General features: G+C 35.2%; 1 protein-coding gene across 1 annotated transcript in view; it reads right to left on the bottom strand.

Annotated features, from left to right (window-relative positions):
- The window catches only part of RTKN2 (rhotekin 2), a gene marked incomplete at its 5' end in the record, with an annotated part of 49,926 nt that overhangs the window by 22,794 nt on the left and 6,337 nt on the right, over positions 1-20,795 (bottom strand). Inside the window, 2 exons of the mRNA XM_011988339.1 lie at positions 4,316-4,410; positions 17,388-17,585. Of these exons, the coding sequence (XP_011843729.1) occupies positions 4,316-4,410; positions 17,388-17,585 (293 nt within the window). The remainder of the gene's footprint in view (positions 1-4,315; positions 4,411-17,387; positions 17,586-20,795) is intronic.

Here is a 20,795-nt window from a genome sequence, read left to right as displayed (position 1 = left end):
AGATCCCGCCACTGCACTCCAGCCTGGGCAACAGAGCAAGACTCCGTCTCAAAAAAAAAAAAAAAAAAGAAAAGAAAAGAAAGGGATGATGGAGACAGGCAGAGTGAGAATGGTGAATAGCAGGGGCTGCCTGCAGGAGGTATCAGCAGCTGAAGGGGCTGAGAGGGTGATAACACTGGGGCGCAGCCTAGATTTGGGACTCTGTCTTGAGCAAGCAGAGTAAAAGAGGTATGCCTGGGAAGAGGAGCCTGACATCGATCATTAGAGCCCAATGAATGAAGAACTAGTCCAGATTGAAGGAAAATTTAAAAGCATGATAATTAAATGAAATATATGATTCTGCACTGTATCCCTCTGCCATAAAGAACATTATTAGGACGATGGGCAACATCTTGAATGGACTCCGAGGATTATATGGTGGTAATGTATTAGTATTCATTTCTTGACTTTGAGAGTGATGGTGATGTAGCTGAATGTCCTGATAGTAGCAAATACGTATTAATGCATTTTGGGATACAGACTATCATGTAAGCAACTTGCTCTCATATTTTTTTGAGAAAAAAAAAGATCTTGACATTCAAGCTGAGTATGGTAATGTGTGCCTGTAGTCCCAGCTACTCAGGAGGCCAAGCTGGGAGGAGTGCTTGCACCCAGGAGTTTGAGGCCAGACTGGGTAATACACCGATACCCATCTCTAATTAAAAAAAAAAAACAAAAAACTTGACATTCAACTTGCAACTTTTCTGTAACTCTGACATTGTTTAAAAAAGTTCTTTCAAAAAAACATTAAGATACTCCTTTAATGAAGATACCTACCTGTGTACTACCTATCTATATGGAGGAAAGCATTAAATGATTCTAGGCGTCAGAGTATAAATAAAAACCCAACGCCCTTAGTTCACACTGGACCACATAAAAAATGATTTTTAAAGTTTTTGCTGTGCCCTGTTGGTAGTGCCCACAAAATGGCTAGCTACTGGCCATAACTATTATTTACCCAAAAGTTTTAATTACCCCAGAATTTTTTTTTGTAAAAATAGTTAATATATACATGCAAGGCAGCAAAGGTTTGTAGTAAAACCAAAAAGTTTTAAACTTACCTGCCCAAGATTCTACTATAGAATAGCACACGACAATGTTCTGAGACTATTCAAATCATTTTCATTAATACATTTTTAAAGCTGCTATATTTTAGAAATAAGGGGCTTAATCTGGGAAAAATGAATGCACAAGCATAATACATACTATTCCAAAATGCAAACACAAATAAACAAAAGTTATCTTTCCTAAAACAGGCAGCAAATGAAATAGAAATTCTGTAAAAGCATGTATTTCAGTAATACATCTGAAATTAACTTTGTAATTTATAAATTTAAAAGTTTGAAAGCAAACTTGTTTATATAGGCAATCTCAGATTTATGAATAGCTTATGTCCTAAATATCTGTAAGTCAGTTGAAAAGTACATCATAAAGAGTAAGAAACATGAAGGATACAATGAAAAAGACTAACATAGGTTTAACAGGCATGCAAAAAGGACTAAAGCTACACAACAGCAGAGGCAGTTTCAAATAGTTAAGTGAGATTTTGTCCAAACTGATGAAACATACCAACAACGTAAAGAAGCTCAGCAAACTCCAAGCAGCATAAATAAACTCTACACCTAATTATACCACGCTAAAATTTTAGAAAACCAAAGGCAAAAAGGAATAAAAAGATTACACTCATAGTGGTGACACACTGGCAAATTATTTACAATATTTGTAATAAAATAATAGAAGCCAAAAATATTGGAATTATATCTTCGATATTCAACAAGACAAAATTAAAAATGCAGAATTAAGAAACATCTTCAATAATGAGGCAAAATAAAGCCACCTTCAGATAAACAAAAAGAGCAAGAAGTTTGATATCAGCATAACACACTAAAAGAAATTCTAGGGCTTATATTTCAAGCAGAAGGAAAAGTATCCCGGATGCAAGGCATAAGATACAAAAGTAGTCATAGAAACATGTAGGTAAATCTAAGTAAGTATTAAATCTATAAAATATCTTGCTAAAAAAAAAAGAATTACAATATATAACAATAGCACATAGGTTAGGGAAAAAAGAGTTTAACTGTTCTAAAGTCCTTGTATTGTCTGAGAAAAGCACAAAACTATTAAGTTTAGTTTTTAATAAGTACGATTAATAAAATTTTTAGGGGTAAATTCTAAAAAATCAGAAAAAGGATGTATAACTTTAATTCAAACAAGGAAAAATTGCCTTAAAAGGCAAGAAAAAAATAACCAGGGAATAGGTGAGACAAATAGAAAACATAGGTTATCATAGACTTAAACCCAAATATACAGCTATTTGATATTAAATACAAAAGGACTAAAAGCTTCAGTAAAAAAAAGAATGTCAAATTAGAGAAAAATTAAAATCCAATATAATGCTGTTTGAAGAGGCATGTTTGTAACATAAAAATAAGTACAGTACAGTTTGAGGTAAAAGAAGAAAATAGAATTAAACAGTTACATGAATCAAATAACAAAGGTTCAAATTATATACAGCAAAAATAGATGTAACTATGGGTCAAAAAATCCACAATCACAGAATGAGATTTTATCACACCTCTTGTAGTAATATAGAGTATATAGACTACAATTATTACTCCTAACAAATAATTAACAAATATGGAACACATTGGTGAATAAAACTGACTAATCTGTTACAAGAATGAGAATTAAAAAACAGAGATGGTACAGAAAGCAAGTATCAGGAATAGAAAAGAGGGAACAATGTTACAGGGGCTGCAGAAAATTAATAGATATAAGGACATTATAGAAAATTTAATGCCTATAAATCTCAAAGTTTAGATCAAATGGGTAGGTATCTATAAAAACATAACTTATTGAAACTGACCCAAGAAATAGAAAAGTGAAGAACCCTGTAACTATTAAAAATAATTAAATCAGTCTAAGAGATAAATACGTATTATTATACAATGAGATACTATAAGTAACGAAAAGCATACATACTGAATGATGAACCAAAAGCAAATTACCAAGACAACATGATTCCATACCAAAGTTCAAATTAGGCAAAATTATATTATTTAGGGAAGCACACAAAGATGGTATTAATAAAACCATAAAGAAAAACAAGGAAGTATATACCATAAAAATGGAGACATATGTACACCTAGGGTAACTGAGGGAAAGGAGTGGTAGTAATGTTCTGTTTCTTGATATGTTCTATTTCTTGAGACAGGGTCTTGCTCTGTAGCCCAGGCTGGAGAACAGTGGCACAATCATACCTTGCTGCAGCCTTGAACTTCAGGGGTCAGGCAATCCTCCTACCTCAGTATCCTGGGTAGCTGGGATTACATGCACGCATGACCATGGCCAGCTAATTTTTTTTTTTATTTTTGTAGAGATAGGGTCTCACTATGTTACCCAGGCAGGTCTCAAACTCCTTGGCTCAAGTGATCCTCCCATCTCATCCTCCCAAAGAATTAGGATTACAGGCAAGAGCCACCACACCTAGCTTCCTAATTATTTTTTAAACTATATATTTACATTTCATGAACTTTTCCATATTTTTAACATAATTTCTCATTGTGAAACAAAAAAATATTGGTATAACATTATCAACCTTATCAGTACAGAGCCATAATCCTTACAACAGTAAGTATAATTAGGATATTTACCACATATTTTTATTTATTTGCTTGGAGAAAATGAACAAAAGTCAATAACCCAAATCATATTTCCAAACTGCCTTACCAGCACTGCTCCATATTTTTCATCACGAGTAAAATAACCTGGGAGAGTGGCAAGTGCTCATGCTAAGTTTTACCAATCTTCTTAATGACCTAACCCCCTTCTTCAGTTTCCTATATCTTTATTTATTTAAACTATAACTACCACTACCATCCAAAGAGAAAAAGGTTAAGGAACCCTACTTTCTCTTTCTTACATTCTCTGCTTCCTACTAACAGAAAGGCTGGCTTCCTTGATTTCAAATTTCAAAATAAGTCAGGTATTTAATTTCCAGCTAGAAAGTGGTGAAGTCATAAATTCCAAGTCAAAAACAAGGATTGAGCATACCCGAGACCTTTCTTTTCCCACTAAAGCCTTGCAAACAAATCTCAGCGTAGAGAAAGCAAAATAAGCTTTTCTCCTTTGGGGAAGAGGGGCATATATATTTGAAAGAACCAACAGAATCACTCATGTCTCCATTATTTAAGCCAATATTCACTTGAGGGGAACATACTATAATTAGAAATATAGGCAGAATATATGTAATAAGTAAAATATATACTATACTTACCATTTCCATTAATAGACAGATTATGGGTCTTGAAACTATCCTCAGCACTTTCCAAGGTTAGGGTAGTGTGAGCTAGCAAATTATACTTTACACCACTAATAGTAAGAAAGAAGACATGTTTTAAGTATTTTTGTATTTCTACTACTACACAAAATATTTGTATGTTCAACAACAAATAATAACCTGATTTAAAGATAAGCAAAGGACTTGAATAGACCTTTCCTCAAAGAGAGAACAAGATCCAGCATTACATTCTGATGCACTACATTTCTCTAAAGACAGAAATGTCTATTTCTCTTTTGTTGACAAATGATCAACAAAACATAAAAAGATGCTCAGTATCATTAGTCACTGGGGAAATGGAAATCAAAACCACAATGAGATATCACTTCATATTCATTAAGATTAGTAAAACAAACAAAAAAAAAACAGCAACACGTTAGCTGGTATGTGGATAAACTAGAACCTTTGTACATTGCTGGTGGGAATGTAAAATGATACAACCTCCGTGGAAAACATTTTGGTGGTTCCTCAAAAAATAAGAAATAAAATTACTGATCCAGCAATTCTACTCTGATACACACCCAAAAGAACTGAGAGCAGAGACTCAGATATTTATACACCCATGTTCACAGCAACATTATTCACAATAGCCTAAAGGTAGAAGAAATCCAAGTGTCTATCCAGGGATGAAGGAATCAGCAAAATGTGGGGTGTGTGTTTGTGTGTGTGTATATACACATACATATACATAATGGAATATTATTCAGCCTTAAAAAAGAAGAAAATTCTGACATACTACAACATGGATGAATCTTGAAGACATTACGCTAAGTGAAATAAGCCAGTCACAGAAGGACAAACACTATATGATTTCACTTATAGGAGGTACCTAGCGTAGTGAAATTCATAGAGATGGAATCTAGAATGGTGGCTGCCAGGAGGAAAGAATAAGGAAATTAGTGTAGGGTAGGTGCAGAATTTCAGCATGAGCAGATGAAAAACTTCTGGAGATGGAGGGCAGTGATGGTTGTACAATGTGAATATACTAAATGCCTCTGAATGTATACTCAAGAATGCTTTACCACAAAAAAAATTTAGATAGTACAGATGACATTTTTTGATGATACAAGTTATTGATTTAGCAAGTTTATCTCTATATTTTGTCAATAAAAACCTGCAAATTATTTGTTTTAATTCACACAAATGTTTCTCTGAAGGGTCCCCGTTCATTTTTTTTTTTTTTTTTGACTCACTGCAAGCTCTGCCTCCCAGGTTCACGCCATTCTCCTGCCTCAGCCTCCCAAGTAGCTGGGACTACAGGCGCCCGCCACCATGCCCGGCTAATTTTTTGTATTTTTAGTAGAGACTGGGTTTCACCCTGTTAGCCAGGATGGTCTTGATCTCCTGACCTCGTGATCTGCCCGCCTCAGCCTCCCAAGTGCTGGGATTACAGGCGTGAGCCATCGGGGTCCCCATTCATTTAATAAATATTTACTGAACACTTAAAATGTGCCAAGTCCAATGCTAGGTGATGGGCAGTCAATGGTAAACAAGATCCAGCATTACATTCTGATGCAGCCAGAATGAAAAAAAAGGTAGGCATAGGAATAAACCAAATACCAGCATTTGCAAGTTGGAATGCAACTTTTTCTATGAAAGAAACAAAGGAGATGAGAAAACTGAGGACCTGTGGTAGGTAGGTGAACTGGGGAAGGATTTTCTGAGGAGGTAACAGTTATCCAGTCATAAAAGAATCTAGCCAAGCAAAGAATGCAGGAAAATATTCCAAGCAGAGTGAGTATGTGCAAAGGGAGGGCTGAAGGAAAACCAGTGTGGCTGGTGCACAACAGGCAAGCAGCAAGCATGGTGCAATGCAAGGCTGGAAATACAGGGAGTGATGAGCTCACCTGGAGGCTCTGTGAGCCCTGGAAGAGGGGTGGATTTAATTCTTAGCAGGAAAGTTGATAAAAAGTGGAATGATAGGGTCTGATTTACATTAATTTCCCAGGGACAAAGGCTGTCTTCTTGACCAAACTCCAGCCACACTCCTCTGAGTCCGTTTCTCAACTAGGCCTCAACCTGGCCCTCTAAGGACCTGAACAAACACTAGCATTGTTTTTTGCAGCTCAAAGTTGCATCCCTAAGATGTCTTCTTAAAGTGCCTGCCTGAGAAAACTCAAGGCTGACAAAAGAACTTATTGTTTGTTCCAGCCAAGAGCTGAAAACAGTGCCTTTGTCTTTCAGTCTCTGTGGGAGGGTAGGAGACTAATTTTGATAAATACCAGCTAGAACACCCAGGTGGGTTCCACATGAACCAATCCCCCCTTCCCACTATCTGGAACTTTTCACTTAGCTAACTCTGAGCCTGACTCAACCTCTTCCAATTTCCTCATTCTCCCTTCAAAATGCCCAGTCGCCTCTACACAAATCAAAGTTGAGTGCAGTTCATGTGTGACTCTTCTTACTGTAATAGCATATTACTGATTCAAATCTGTCCTTACCACTTTAATTAGCATCCAGCTTTGTTTATTTTTCACAGAATGAATCTCCTTCTTCTGGTTATCTACCTCAGGGTTTTATCTATAGTGTGAGGACATGGAGGACTTCATTACACTCATTCCATTTTTTTCCATTATAGTTCCCTTTGTGGTACTTATGTTAAAATAGCACTCTTACCAAAACACCTAGAATTTCTCATGATAAATTTCATACTCTGGCACTTCGTGGTGATAAGAAGTGAATTTATGTTCAGTAACAACTGTATTTTCTTTTTTTTTTTTTTTTTTTTTTGAGACTCTGTCACCCAGGCTGGAGTGCAGTGGCGCGATCTTGGCTCACTGCAAGCTCCGTCTCCCAGGTTCATGCCATTCTTCTGCCTCAGCTTCCTGAGTAGCTGGGACTACAGGCACCTGCCACCACACCTGCCTAATTTTTCGTATTTTTAGTAGAGATGGGGTTTCACCATGTTAGCCAGAATGGTCTCAATCTCCTGACCTCGTGATCCGCCCGCCTTGGCCTCCCAAAGTGCTGGGATTACAGGAGTGAGCCACCGCGCCCAGCAACAACTGTATTTTGTATGCTAGTAATCCTAATTTTTTTCATGATTTTCTTGATTTTATTTTATTTTTCAAATCAGTAAAATCTCAAAACATCAATGAGTATATTAAAAGAGAGAGAGAGATAAAGAGAGATATAGAAGACAGTGGTGTCTGATGGGAATTTATATTAATTGTGCTAGGTGTTAGGTTTCATAAACCTCCTTTGTTTCTTACTAAATCTTTAATAAGATCTCTGTATTACAAAGAAAAAATATGCATACACTTAGTAAGTATGCAATGTATGCATGCACTTCAATAAATAACAGCATACTCCATAGAATACTACTCCCTGGGAGAATGCCTCTTAGCTTTTACTATATAGTCATTACAGACCAAAGATAACTCTCTATACCCAGTGTTTTCGGTCAATGTTTATATAAGAAAATTTATGTTTCTGTCTCCATATTTCAACATAACATTTTAAACAAAATAATGCATGAGTATATTTTTGAGTTACAGTTCTGAACTGGTATAATGTCAGACTCACACTTAGGCTTTTCAAAAGTTCACTATGTATCAACAAATCTTTACTGCTGCTAGAACTAAGAGAGGGACAAGTGGCCATTCTCTGCTATTATTCACTTATTCTGAACAAGTTTCTACAGTGTCTTTCACAGTAAGCTTTTATTTTCCCCTATTGTTCACAAAATGAATCCCAAAAAAGTTGAAGTATTAAAACTGTGGAGAAAGAACCAAAGTAGGCTGGGCGTGGTGGCTCACGCCTATAATCCCAGAACTTTGGGAGGTTGAGGCAGGAGAATCGCTTGAACCTGGGAGGTGGAGTCTGCAGTGAGCCAAGATCGTGCCACTGCACCACAGCCTGAGTGACAGAAAGAGATCCTGTCTCAAAAATAAATAAATAAAAAGCAACCTAAGTAATTGAGAACAGCAACTACAATGGAAGAGCAAATGTGATTACACACGAACTGCCCACTAACGTTCATATTAGTTGTTTGGTTATCAGGGTTCAATATGTTAAGCATTATCCCAACATAATAATTTGTCCCTGATAAATGAGTTTTATGGAACTATATTTTAGAATACTAAACAGGAGTTTTAAATTGATAACACATTATAATGTTTCCCACTTAAAATAATGGGAAGTAGACGCACCGTGAGCACTTTAGGGCAGAATATGTTGTTTTCAAGAAAAGATTATTGACAATAAGTGGGGTTTGCCTGCATTTGCCAGGCACTGTTCCAGGTGTTAAAACTACAATAATCAACGAAATGGGGGAGGAGAATGTATAAATATGTAAACATACATTTATATATTTATCTACTTTTCCTGTCTTATACAGGAAGAAAAATAGATAGAAAAATATATATCAGGCCCATGAAGCTAAGTAAAGCATGGTGAAGGGATTAAGGTGAGGGGAGACTGCTATTTCAGATGGCCCAAGGAAAAGAAGGCCTATCTGCAAAAGTAACACTTGAGTGAAAATCTGTAAGGAAGAAAGGAGCCACAAGAAGAACAGAAGGAAGAGTATTTCAGGTAGAGGACAATACATATAAAGGCTAAGGTGAGTACATGCTAGGTGTGTTTGACAAACAAGGAGGACAGTGTGACTGGAGTAGTGAAGGAGGCAGAGTGATTTGAGATGTCCAAAAGGTAAGTAGGGGGCAGACAGACAGTCAATACCACAGTCCTGGTGGGGCATGGTAAGGAACAGTGGATTTGGAGCGAAATGTGCAGCAAATGGTAGGTTCCGAGCAGAGTCATGTACCATGATCTGACTTGTATCAAAATTAAATGATCCCTCTGGCTGCTGTGTGGAGAACAGACTACAGAGGCCAGGAGTGAAAAATGGAGACATCGACTAAAAGGCTACTGAAACTGACCAGGCAAGAGCTGTTGCAGGCCTGGAACAGAATGGTGGTGGTGGGGTGGTGAGAAGTGGTTCAGATTCCTGATACATTCTCTAAGTTTCAGTGCCAAGACAGGATGTGAAAGCAAGGAAAGAATTAAAGACATCTCCAAGGCTTCTGGTCCAAGCAACCAGAAAAATGGAATTGTTATTAACTGAAATGATGCTGACTGAGAGAGAAACAGATACAGGAGGTAAGAATTCAGTTTGGGGCAAGTACGTTTGAGACTGTTTTTGATATCTAGATCATTATTTGAGATTGTTTTCAGTGTCTAGATGCAGCCAGGCAACTGGATATATGAGTCTGGAGTTAGAAGAGGAATAGGTATTGGAGATATAAATTTGGGAGTTATCAGTATATACATGAAATTTAATGAAAGTTAGTAAGGTGAAATCCAAGGACCAAATACTGGGACATGAGCACTCCATTAAATGAAGAGCAATGAACAAAGGAGACAGGCAATGAATAAATGGTTACTGAGGTCGAAGAAAAATCAAGAAAGTGTCATTCTAGACGGCATATAAAAATAGTATTTCAAGGAGAGTGATCAATTGTGTTAATACCAAAAGGTCCAGGAAACTGACAATCAAATGTTGCAACATTAGATCACTGTTGACCCTGACAAGGGTAGTTTCTGTAGGACGGGATGGAGGTAACATGAGGTAAGCCAAATGAAATGGTTCAATAGAGAATGGCAGAAGAGGAAGTGGAGATAGGAATATAAAAAATTATTTTCCAAGAAGGATAGTTAAGAAATTGAAAGTATTTCAGCATGTTTATAAGTATATAGAAATGATGCTGTACAAAAGTTGGTGATGTAGGATAGGAGGGGAGGAAACATACAGGAGCCTACTGTGAGTGAGAAGATGGGATCTAGTGCACGAGTAGACAGGCCTTAGATGAAGCGAAGGCAGGTCACAAGAAAGGAAACAGCAAACGCTGAGGCAGATGTGGGTAGGCTGGCAGATTTGGAGGATGGAGCATATTTAAGTTCTCTCCCAATTACTTCAGTAGTATCAATGACGTATGAAACAAAGTCATCAGCTATGAATGAGGGGCAGAGAGAAGATATTGGCGATTAGAGAGAAGACATGTGAAATACTTACCTTGAAGAGAGGTAAAGTAGAAGACTGTAGAAACAGAATTGCTCAGTCATACTGAGAACCCACTTAAGGTTAGGGATTATGTATCTCAAATAAGACCAGGAAGTATAACTGTGTTTTTCTCTTGCTTCTTCATCTATTCCTCAAGAGTACGAGTGCAAAGGAGCTCAAAGTAGGAGTTAACCAAGGTTGGAGTTTTTCCAAGGAAAGTATGACAAGAGAGATGCTAGGAAAGGATAAAACAGTAAATTATGTATTCTAAGCTGGAGTCAGAGTACTGAAGGGAAGAACCTGGAAATGTGGGAGATGGTGGAGAGAGTGGGATACCTACTACAAAGATTACAGAGGACATGCAATTACTAGTAATGACAAGATCTAGAATGCAATCACGAGGTAGATGGCTGAAATTGAAAGAGGACAAAATTACTGGGGCAAGGTCATGAAACCCAGAGGTCAAGGTATTACATGGGCTAATACTTGTATTATTCTTAACACATGTATGTTAAATCTATCAAGAAAAATATCTGAAATGGTAGGATACAGAAAGAAAGAGAATGAAGACACTTTTGGGTTTTATTTTGAGGACCAACACTGTAATTTATTCTCATTGACCACTAAAAAAATTGGAGTAGTCTTCATGTTAGGAAGAGTCATTTCAATATACTGTAGAATGTTAAACACTGCTACTAGTGTGCACAGGAAGGAACTATGTTATTCACTGCATTTACTGGGTGCACTGAAGAGATGGCATGTTTAGAAGGCAATTTGTGTGGCAGAATTGACTAAAATTATGTGATAACCCAATATGTTTAAATTTTTTTCTTGGGCCTTAAGAAATGATTGTGACTGAGACATCTTTTAACTACTTTAAGGTTAATATGTAAGACATTTACCTCTATTTCCAATGAGTGACACATAACAACATGAAAAAAATTATTGATAGCCTCCTCTAAAAACAGTTAAACTATGATATAGCCAAATAACAGATAATGTGGCCATCAAAATAATTATGTAAAGACTGGAATAAATTCTGAAGAAAGTTGAATGTGCAGTATAATTATTATGTAAATATCCCCAAAAGCTAGACATTTAAAAACCTGAAAGTAAAATATCAGCTCAAACTGATAAGAAGTATTTGGTTTAGAGTAAACTATGACTAACTTTTTTTCCTTCTAGGTTCTATTTCCAAGTTTCTATTATTCTTTTTTTCTTTTTGTATTTTGAGACGGAGTCTCGCTCTTGTTGCCCAGGCTGCAGTGCAATGGCACGATCTCGGCTCACTGCAACCTCCACCTCCTGGGTTCAAGTGATTCTCCTGCATCAGCCTCCCAAGTAGCTGGGATTACAGGTGCTCGCCACCATGCCTGGTTAATTTTTTGTGTTTTTTTTTTAGTAGAGATAGAGTTTCACCACGTTGGCCAGGCTGGTCTCGAACTCCTGACCTCAGGTGATCCACCCACCTCAGCCTCCCAAATTGCTGAGATTACAGGCATGAGTGAATGCACTGGGCCTATTATTTTTCTAACAAAATGATTAATGTGGTTAAGTGGTAACAGGATGAAAACCACCCCTAGGAATCAACTGCATGCAAAGCATTGTCATACTTCATCTCTATGTGCAGTTTAAGGCACTTTGACAAGCAACATCTTTTTTAAGGTTCAAAAAAACTACTAGAGATAGGCAGGGCAGATATTTTGTTCCACATTTTCAGATGAAGAAACTGATGTTCAGAGAAGGTAACTGACTTGCCTGTAGCTAGCAAGAGGTATACTGGAAAGAGAGCCCCAGTGTATCATATTGGCTTTATAACTCATTAAGAAATAGTTTAAGATACTTTTTCTTTTAAAACAAATAGTGACCACATTTTACTAAACTGGAAGAATTTTGAGTGCAGGGATCTATTAACCTTTGAATTTAACAAATGACATAACTGCTGGGTAATCATTTCTACAATGATTTAATTAATTATGTACAATAGTTGAGTAACTCCTTAGTTACGTTTACAAACTGTATTATCTGTCACATCACCAAATCTTTAAGTCTCGTTCCTCAAAACATAAATAATCCATGTATTCTGAACAAGTGTTAGGATACATGTTTCGTAAGTTTAATCATATTTAAAATGTAGTATTAGTGGCTTATTTTTAAGAAACAATACATCTTTTGTCAAGTAAATAATCACTCTGAAGTGTACCAGTTTTCACAAGATGATTGTTTAGAATGATGTATAGTTAAAGAATAATGTACTAAATAGTTATCAAGGAGCATAAAATAGTTAATTCAGCTATTAGATGCACTGGGAAAGTCTGGCTAAAGGAATTTTAGTAAGCTAAAGTCTACAATAAAATGAATAAATGAATCTTATCAGGGAGCATACTAAAAATTACCAAAAATGTTCACTGTCTTCTTTCAGATCAAACAATACTTTATGGTATTCCAAGTTGCTTCATTTTTAAAACATGACTAACTACAATGCCAGTGCTTCCAAAACCAACAGTGACCTCACTTTTAAAACATTCTTGTCAGGATAACATTTTCTTTCTAAAACATTACACTCATTCCTTTTAGCCAACCCTAATATTGAGTTCCCAAAAGTTTAATCAGCTACATTTTTTTTCTATCAAATAGGCCAATTGTTACAACATTTTTTTGGAGGAAGGGGAATGTTATGAAAAAAAAATGGCTGCTTTAAATGGTAGTCTAAAAAATGCACTCTTGTCAGGAAGAACGGCTATATTTGGTCACATGTCATATTACTAGGGAAAATTTTATCATTTTATATGTGTCCATTTTGGTTAAAGACTAAAATCTGTATTAGAAATCTTCGCACTGACCTAGATCACTTAACTACACAAGATGATCTCCTTACGCATTCTGAATTTTAAACTCCTACCACGGTGCTGAAGTGGTCCAGTTAAGGAAGCATCAGGTAAGAGTAGTCCTGGGCTATGAGTTAACCTAGCAGACTCTAGGGTCATACTACAGTATCAACAGAATGCTGGTATTAGAAGGACATGATCTGTGAAATGCTGTAAAAGGTTTTATTTTATCTTTTAACCAACTTTAATGGTATCAAATAAACAAATGGCATGCAAGTTTCAAGGGGGAAATGTTCATAAAGAAAATTAGTGTTTAGATTCAAAAATAAACCAAATAGAATGAAAAATTCTGAACAGGAAAATAGATACTCCAAGATAAATATGCCTGTCTAGTAAAAAGAACTTAATGCACAAAAAATTTATTCTCAAAAATTCCTCTAGGCTTCAAAAAGAAATATAGATTAAATATGGTTTTCTTTTCTCTCTCTCTCCCTCTCTCTCTCTCTCTCTGTCTCTCTCTTGTGGCATGATCACACCGCTCACTGTAGCCTCAACCTCCCAGGCTCGGGTGATCCTCCTACTTCAGCCTCCTGGGTAGTTGGGACTAGACCTGGGCTGGTTTTTTGTATTTTTACTAGAGAAGGGTTTCACCCTGGTGCCCAGACTGGTCACGAACTCCGGGGCAATCTGCCTGCCTCAGCCTCCCAAAGTGTTGGGATTACAGGTATGAGCCACCGCCCCCGGCTTTAAATATAGTTTCTAACATCATTTAAATGATCTCCTATAAAATTATAAACATAGTTTAAATGAAAACATGTGGCTACATTTTATAATCCTATGTCAAGTTTCTAAACCGTGAAGTTTTACCGTGAGTTTAAAAAAAAAAAAAAGGCCTAGAAGAAGCACTGGTCTGGGGACAGTAAAAATAGTAACCATAATGGTAACAGAGCTTACTACAAAATGCTTCCTTTATAAACCAAATCCATGAATTATCTTATTAAATCTCATAATTATCCTATGGAGTTGAGATATTATTATTTATTATTATTACAGAAGGAAAAACAAAAACTCAGGGAGTAAATTAATCTCTCTTGGGTGACAGAAGTAATAAATTACAGAAATTAAAAATTGAGTATTCGTGGCCATACAATGAAGTTTTAAACTATTTAGGAAGTACATTCACTGTTTTTACATGCTGTAAAGGTGCATGAAACTCCAGAAATGTTTCTGAAAAGCTTTCTAAAAAGAAATGATTGTATATGAACATCTTTGCCTTTCATATGAGAAAGTAAGGGAAAAAATGTAACTTTTCTATCATATAGTGCAGTTGGATAAGAGACACTACTGGTCCTGTCATTTTTAAAATAGGAGTTTTGCTACTTAAAAAATGTAAAAATTATTGAACTGGGTAATTATCTCTAAGGTCTCTTTCTGCACTAAAACCTGTTTAAACCTGGAAATAGAATTGTTTATCTAATCATCAAAAAGAATTAATTCCACCACCTTATGACTGAATTAAAGTACCTTCCAGCAAATCCTTGATATAATATTAATGCAGAAAAGTTTTAAAGATGGTCTAAGATCTAAGAGAAGAAAATGAAAAGTCTCTTGCCTCCTTTTAACTGACATTTATATTGGAAAGACATCTTCTATGACTGTTTTTCAGAATGTGGACTGGGACTGATTCATGGGTCATGAAATCAATTTAATGATTTACAAACAGCATTAAAAAAACTGAAAGCAACAGAATAAGAAAATGCCTGATAATTACATTGTAAATAGTAAGGGTTAATAATTACTTCATAAAATCTATCTGCTTACATAACTGTGCACTCAGTCATGATGTAAAATGTATTTTTTTAGCACAAGCATCAATCCAAAGAGATTGAAAGACACTATGCTAGAGTGCCAAAGTATATTTTGCATGTAATACATCTCACATGAAAAGAGTAATTTAATTAAATTTTGATGACTGGCGTTTCCAGGATCTATACCTCAAATATTTTGCTTTTTATAATACAGTAAAATTACTGACATGCTGAAGAGCCAACTCTACGAAACATGCAAAGAAATTCTAGGAATGCAGCTTGATCAACAGTGTTCCAAAGAAACATCAACAGAAAACTATTTGTGAAGAAACAAATACAATGTTTAAAGAAGGTATCTGAAGGAAACCACGCTCCTTGGAGAAATGGTGATTCCAAGTCTTGGCAGAAAAATACAAGGTGAAAGGGGAACATCTTACTGTGTCAGAAAGCAAAAAAGCTATCAAAGATTAGGTTGTCTCAAAGGATGTAGAAGTCAGTTTAACGGTTTCCCACTGATCAAAGATGAACAACTTGGGCATCAAAGAGAACAGCAGATTGAAACACAAACATTATAAAAATTCAAGGCTGGGTGTGGTGGCCTCACACCTGTAATCCCAGCACTTTGGGAAGCTGAGGCAAGCGAATGATTGCTTGAGCCCAGGAGGCTGAGATCAGCCTGAGCAATGTGGTGAAACACTATCTCTACAAGAAAAATACAAAAATTAGCCACCAGGCGCAGCAGCATGTGCCGGTAGTCCTAGCTACTCAGGAGGCTGAGGCTGCAGTGAGCTGAGAGCTCCACTGCGCTCCAGACTGGGCAACAGATCCAGACTTGTCTTTAAAAAAAAAAAAAAAAAAGAAAAGAAAAGAAAATGCAAGAGTTCAAATAAAACAACACTGATCACCTCCATGATTGCTACGGTTTCAACTTAATGTTCTAAAATCTAGTAAACAGAAGAATCAGGCATTTTTTTTCTTCCCTTTCCTCCACCAATGTTATTGTAGCTGTATCCAGAGAGTTTACAAGGACACGTTCTTTGCAAGAATTCCAGTTTGGAAGAAAAATGCAGGACAGATATATAAAGTCACCAAATTATAATCCATAATAATAAATGATGAGCCTTGACTGTTAAAAACCATTAGATAAAAGACTGATAGAGAACTTTATACCTGATAGGTTAGGCTGGCAACACCTAAACCCACTGATCAATTTTAACATTACTGAAAGTGGGACAAAGCCTCCTACTAGAAGCTAGTAGGAAGTACATCTAATAATATGAATAGTATTCCCCTAAAAGAGAACTGAACCTAATCAGTCCTCTAGATCTAACTGCGAGGTTATAGGAAATACAAGGGCCAGAAAAAAATGTAAAAAAAGACCACAAAGATGCAATCAACTAAATTCAAAATATGGAAAATTCTACAAGACCTAGTCTCTTCAATAAATAATGACAAGAAAAAAAATAGGACAGGAAATTGTAGTAGGTTAAAAGAAACTTAAAAGATTCACTTTAATGTAATATTGTAGACCTTGTTTGGATTCCGATTTGAACAAATCAAAACAGGATTTTTTTTCCAATATTGGGCAATATGAATATAGACTGGATATAAAGGACTTATTTTTTTTTAGTTAAGTATGATAATAATCATGTGGCTTTGTTAAAAAGAGATAAAATATTTTCCATAAGAATAAAGCATGACATACATAGAGCAATTTAATTAGTAGATTAATAGGTAAAGAAATACCTTGACATGCACGTAGTTCCTTTCCAACAACATTTCGTTTTTTTGGTAGATACAAGCTAAACATCTCTACTCTGAAAATCTGAAATGCTCCAAAATCTGAAACTTTTTGAATGCCTATATGACACCACAAGTGGAAAATTCTACACCTGACTTCATGTGATGTTTGAAGTCAAAACTTTGTTTTATGCATAAAGTTATTAAAAATATCATGGAAAATTACCTTTAGGCTATAAGGTATGTGTATGTGTATGTATGTATATATATGTGTGTATATATATAATGTTTAGTCCTGGGTGCCATCCCCAAGTTATCTAATTATGTATATGCAAATATTCCAAAATCTGAAAAAGTCCAAATGTAAAACACTTCTGGTGTGAGGGCTTTCAGATAAGGGATATTCAACTTGCATTAGAATTCCAAATCACTAAAAACACTCTCAACCAACGTCCTACCTTTTAAGGAGGGTATTAAGGATACCTCAGTTGAGTAAATGTCAAATAACTAAGTTTTGTTTTTGTTTCATGATGTTTTTCCATTTATAAAGTAAACATACACTTCACATATAATACTTTAAAATATCACAAATGTATAATTATGTCACCATAAATACAGTATTAAAAACTTACAAAACAGCAGGGCTGAGGAGCAAGCACGTTTCATGATCCTCTTCTTGAAGCACTGAACTTATTTTCTTTCCTGTAGCTTTACTTATAGATGTCTTGAGTTTCTTAGCTAGCTTTCTTGGTGTGTTGGTTATAGAAGATTCTTCTGTACAGCAACTATATACTTCCACCTTTATCTGAAAGTCTGGCCCTGCTTCATTACTAAAAACAAGGGCATTCATAATGTTAGAAATTTAACTCAGTAGAAAATAAAATTACAACATTCTTTTATGTTTATGTAACATTTAAAATCAGCATTTGACATCAGGAAAATGCAAATTAAAACCACTATGAGATACTACTTCACACCCATAAGGATGGATATTATCAAAAAGGCATGAGATAAATGTTGACGAGGGTATGGAGAAAAGGGAACCCTAGTACACTGCTGGTGGAGTCATTATGGAAAGCAGTATAGAGGTTCCTAAAGAAATTAAAAATGGAACTACTACATGATCCAGCAGTCCTTCTTCTGGGTTTATACTCGAAGGAGATAAAATCATTACCTTGTGAAATTATCTGCAATCACCTGTTCATTGCAGCATTATTCACAATAGCCAAGATACTGAAGAAACTATAAGAATGCAGCATTATTCACAATGGCCAAGATATGTCCACCAACGGTAAAACAGATAAAGAAAATAAAGTATGTGTGTATACACACACAACAGACAACCATTCTGCCTTAAAAAAGGAGATCTTGCCATTTGCTACAACATGGATGAACTTGGAGGATATTAAGTCAAATAAGCCAAGCATAGAAATAAAAATATTGTATGATCTCAATTATATGTGGAATATCTTTTAAAAAGAGCTCAAAACCATAGAAATAGAGAATAAAACAGTGGTTACCATGGGCAAGGATTGGGGGAGAGTAAATGGGGAGATGTAGGTCAAAGGACACAAAATAGCAGATATGGAGGATGAACAAGTTTAGAGATACAATGTACTGTAACAACATGAGGACGAATGTTAATAAAATTGTGTTAGAGAGTTTTGTTATATAGATTTTAGCTGCTCTTGTCACAAAAAAAGTAACTATGTGAGATGACAGATGTTAATCTGTTTGATTATAGTAATATTTTACTATTTATATGTATCCTGTAACATCGTGTTATAAACCTCAAATATACACAATAAACTTTCTTTTTAAAATAAAGAAAAGACTGCAGGGGAGCCAAGAGAAGATTGCAGAATCTCCTCAATAAGTGCAAGGTTTATGGGGGAAAAGTAAGAATTTCGAATAAGTTTATGTTAAAATACGTTAATGAGACAGAATCTCTCAGTGTTTACTTGGCATCTAAATGGCCTGAGAGACTTACTGCAACTTTCAGAGATATCAGCTTCAAAACTATGGCAATCTTAATTCAGTTTAACCAATATATACATAGGGATGTTAAAGAAAGAATAAAATACCCTGGTCATTTTGTTGCCAATACTATTTCCCCTTGTCATTCCTTTAATACATTTTTAAGGTATTTATAAGTGTAATTTTTTGAAATGACTGTTCTTCCAAAAAAAATCTGCTAAACCTTTAGTTTTCATTTCTTTATAAAGAGTCACTTATAGTGCACTCTTCACTGTGTCCCCTGACCCGCCCCGACTTTTGCACCTAATAACTATAAATAACATTTTACTATCTGGTTATATAGGGGAAAATATATACTTCAAAGCATGAACTCCTTGAGAATGGCTGCTGTCTGGGTGATCTTTGTGTTCTTAATCTAGTATTGTGCCTGGAATGTAGAAAGTACTAGATATATATTTATTAAATCAATATACAAAATTCTGCAATTTTAGCAAAAGTTAAGATGGGCTTTGCCCTTCTTCAGACACAATGAACTACCTTTAGCATTAAAGACTGTGGTAGTGTTACTAACAATAAAATATACTTAAGACTGCAAAAGAGGTCCATCAGCAGCAGATGTTACTTGCAGATGGAAGATCCATCAGTTTCAGAGATTTAAAAAATGGAGCACAGACTTTTAAAGATATAAATGGCCAATCTATAGTTTGAATAAATCCCAGGAATAACTTCCAGCTATTTTCATAGTTTATTATTTGGCAACTTTTAAACATACAATATTTCTGGTAATGACTAAAAAAGTCAATATTTAGAGAAAAACCAGAGATTCATAAATATTGAATACTTATTAAAAACAATCATCATAACAAAAAGCACATTTTTCAACATTTATAACATTTGTCAGCAGTTATTTTTAGAACAATTTAAAATATTTACAGAATTCTCAAAAAATTATAAATCATGTGTCTTCCTAACTTCTATTGTTCTTTCCCTGGAAAAAAAAAAAGTCTGATTTTTGTCTCCATGATAAAAACAAACAATAGCAAAGTGATGTGAAGAAAAGGGCCCATTAACGGGTAATTTTGGCAGGAAAAAAAAAATTCACTAGCAATAGCTGATAATGGAAATAAATGTACCCAGATAACTAAGAAAAAAGTAACTTTTTTTAGCCTCAATTATGTAAGCATTTGGGGATATCTTTTGGACCCTAAATAAATTCCTTTGGTTCAATACAGCTTATAAGAAGGCCTGCATTACTACTTATAACTCAGAACAATGCATTTTATTTTTCCAGGCTATACTATTACTATGAGACACTGGACCAGAAGCCACAAAATATGGTTTGCTACAGGTTTTTTTAATGTTATGTGAGTGGCAAAACTAGGCCTCTGAAATCTCACCTGTCTAGCTCCATAGCTGAAAATGGCAAAAACCATGCATATGGGTTTTTATATTAATAGTTAGTAGCTATTAACATTTAGATCTAAAGATCATGTCTTCAAAAGTCTAAAATACAAATCCCACACTGATTTAGGCACACAGAACCTTTGAAGGAGGGCAGGAAAAACTATGTTAGTTAAAAATGATTTCTATGGCTACCCAAGGAGTTCTTTCTTGTTCTGTATTATGACCACAATAAAATGAGCCTGTAAAAGAGCAGGGACCATAAAAACAGCCCTGAGGATCACCCATTTTTTTTATTGTTTTGAAGTACATGAAAGAAGTGCACCATAAGAAAAAGAACACCCCAAAATTTCAAAGTGCTCTTCCTATAGCATGTACTTCAGGACTATTTTGTAAATAAAGTTGTTATACTATTGTAGTATTTCTGCAACCAAATATCCTACATGAGATAAAAATCCTGTTTTATGCTTAAATTATCTCTTATTATCTCTTAAATTATCTCTTATTTTATGCTTAAATTATCAAATAACATCACAGGATATTCTGTTGTATGCAAAGCTTAGTTAATAACTGAACTATAAGTCAAATATTTATTGCTAACAGTAATTACAATATTTCCATTTTTATTTTACATCAGAAAATTGCAGAGAGAAAAGGACTTC

This window comes from Mandrillus leucophaeus, unplaced genomic scaffold (assembly GCF_000951045.1).
Source record: "Mandrillus leucophaeus isolate KB7577 unplaced genomic scaffold, Mleu.le_1.0 Scaffold327, whole genome shotgun sequence".
Classification (NCBI taxonomy): domain Eukaryota; kingdom Metazoa; phylum Chordata; class Mammalia; order Primates; family Cercopithecidae; genus Mandrillus; species Mandrillus leucophaeus.
This window is presented reverse-complemented; position numbering and strand designations above follow the sequence as displayed.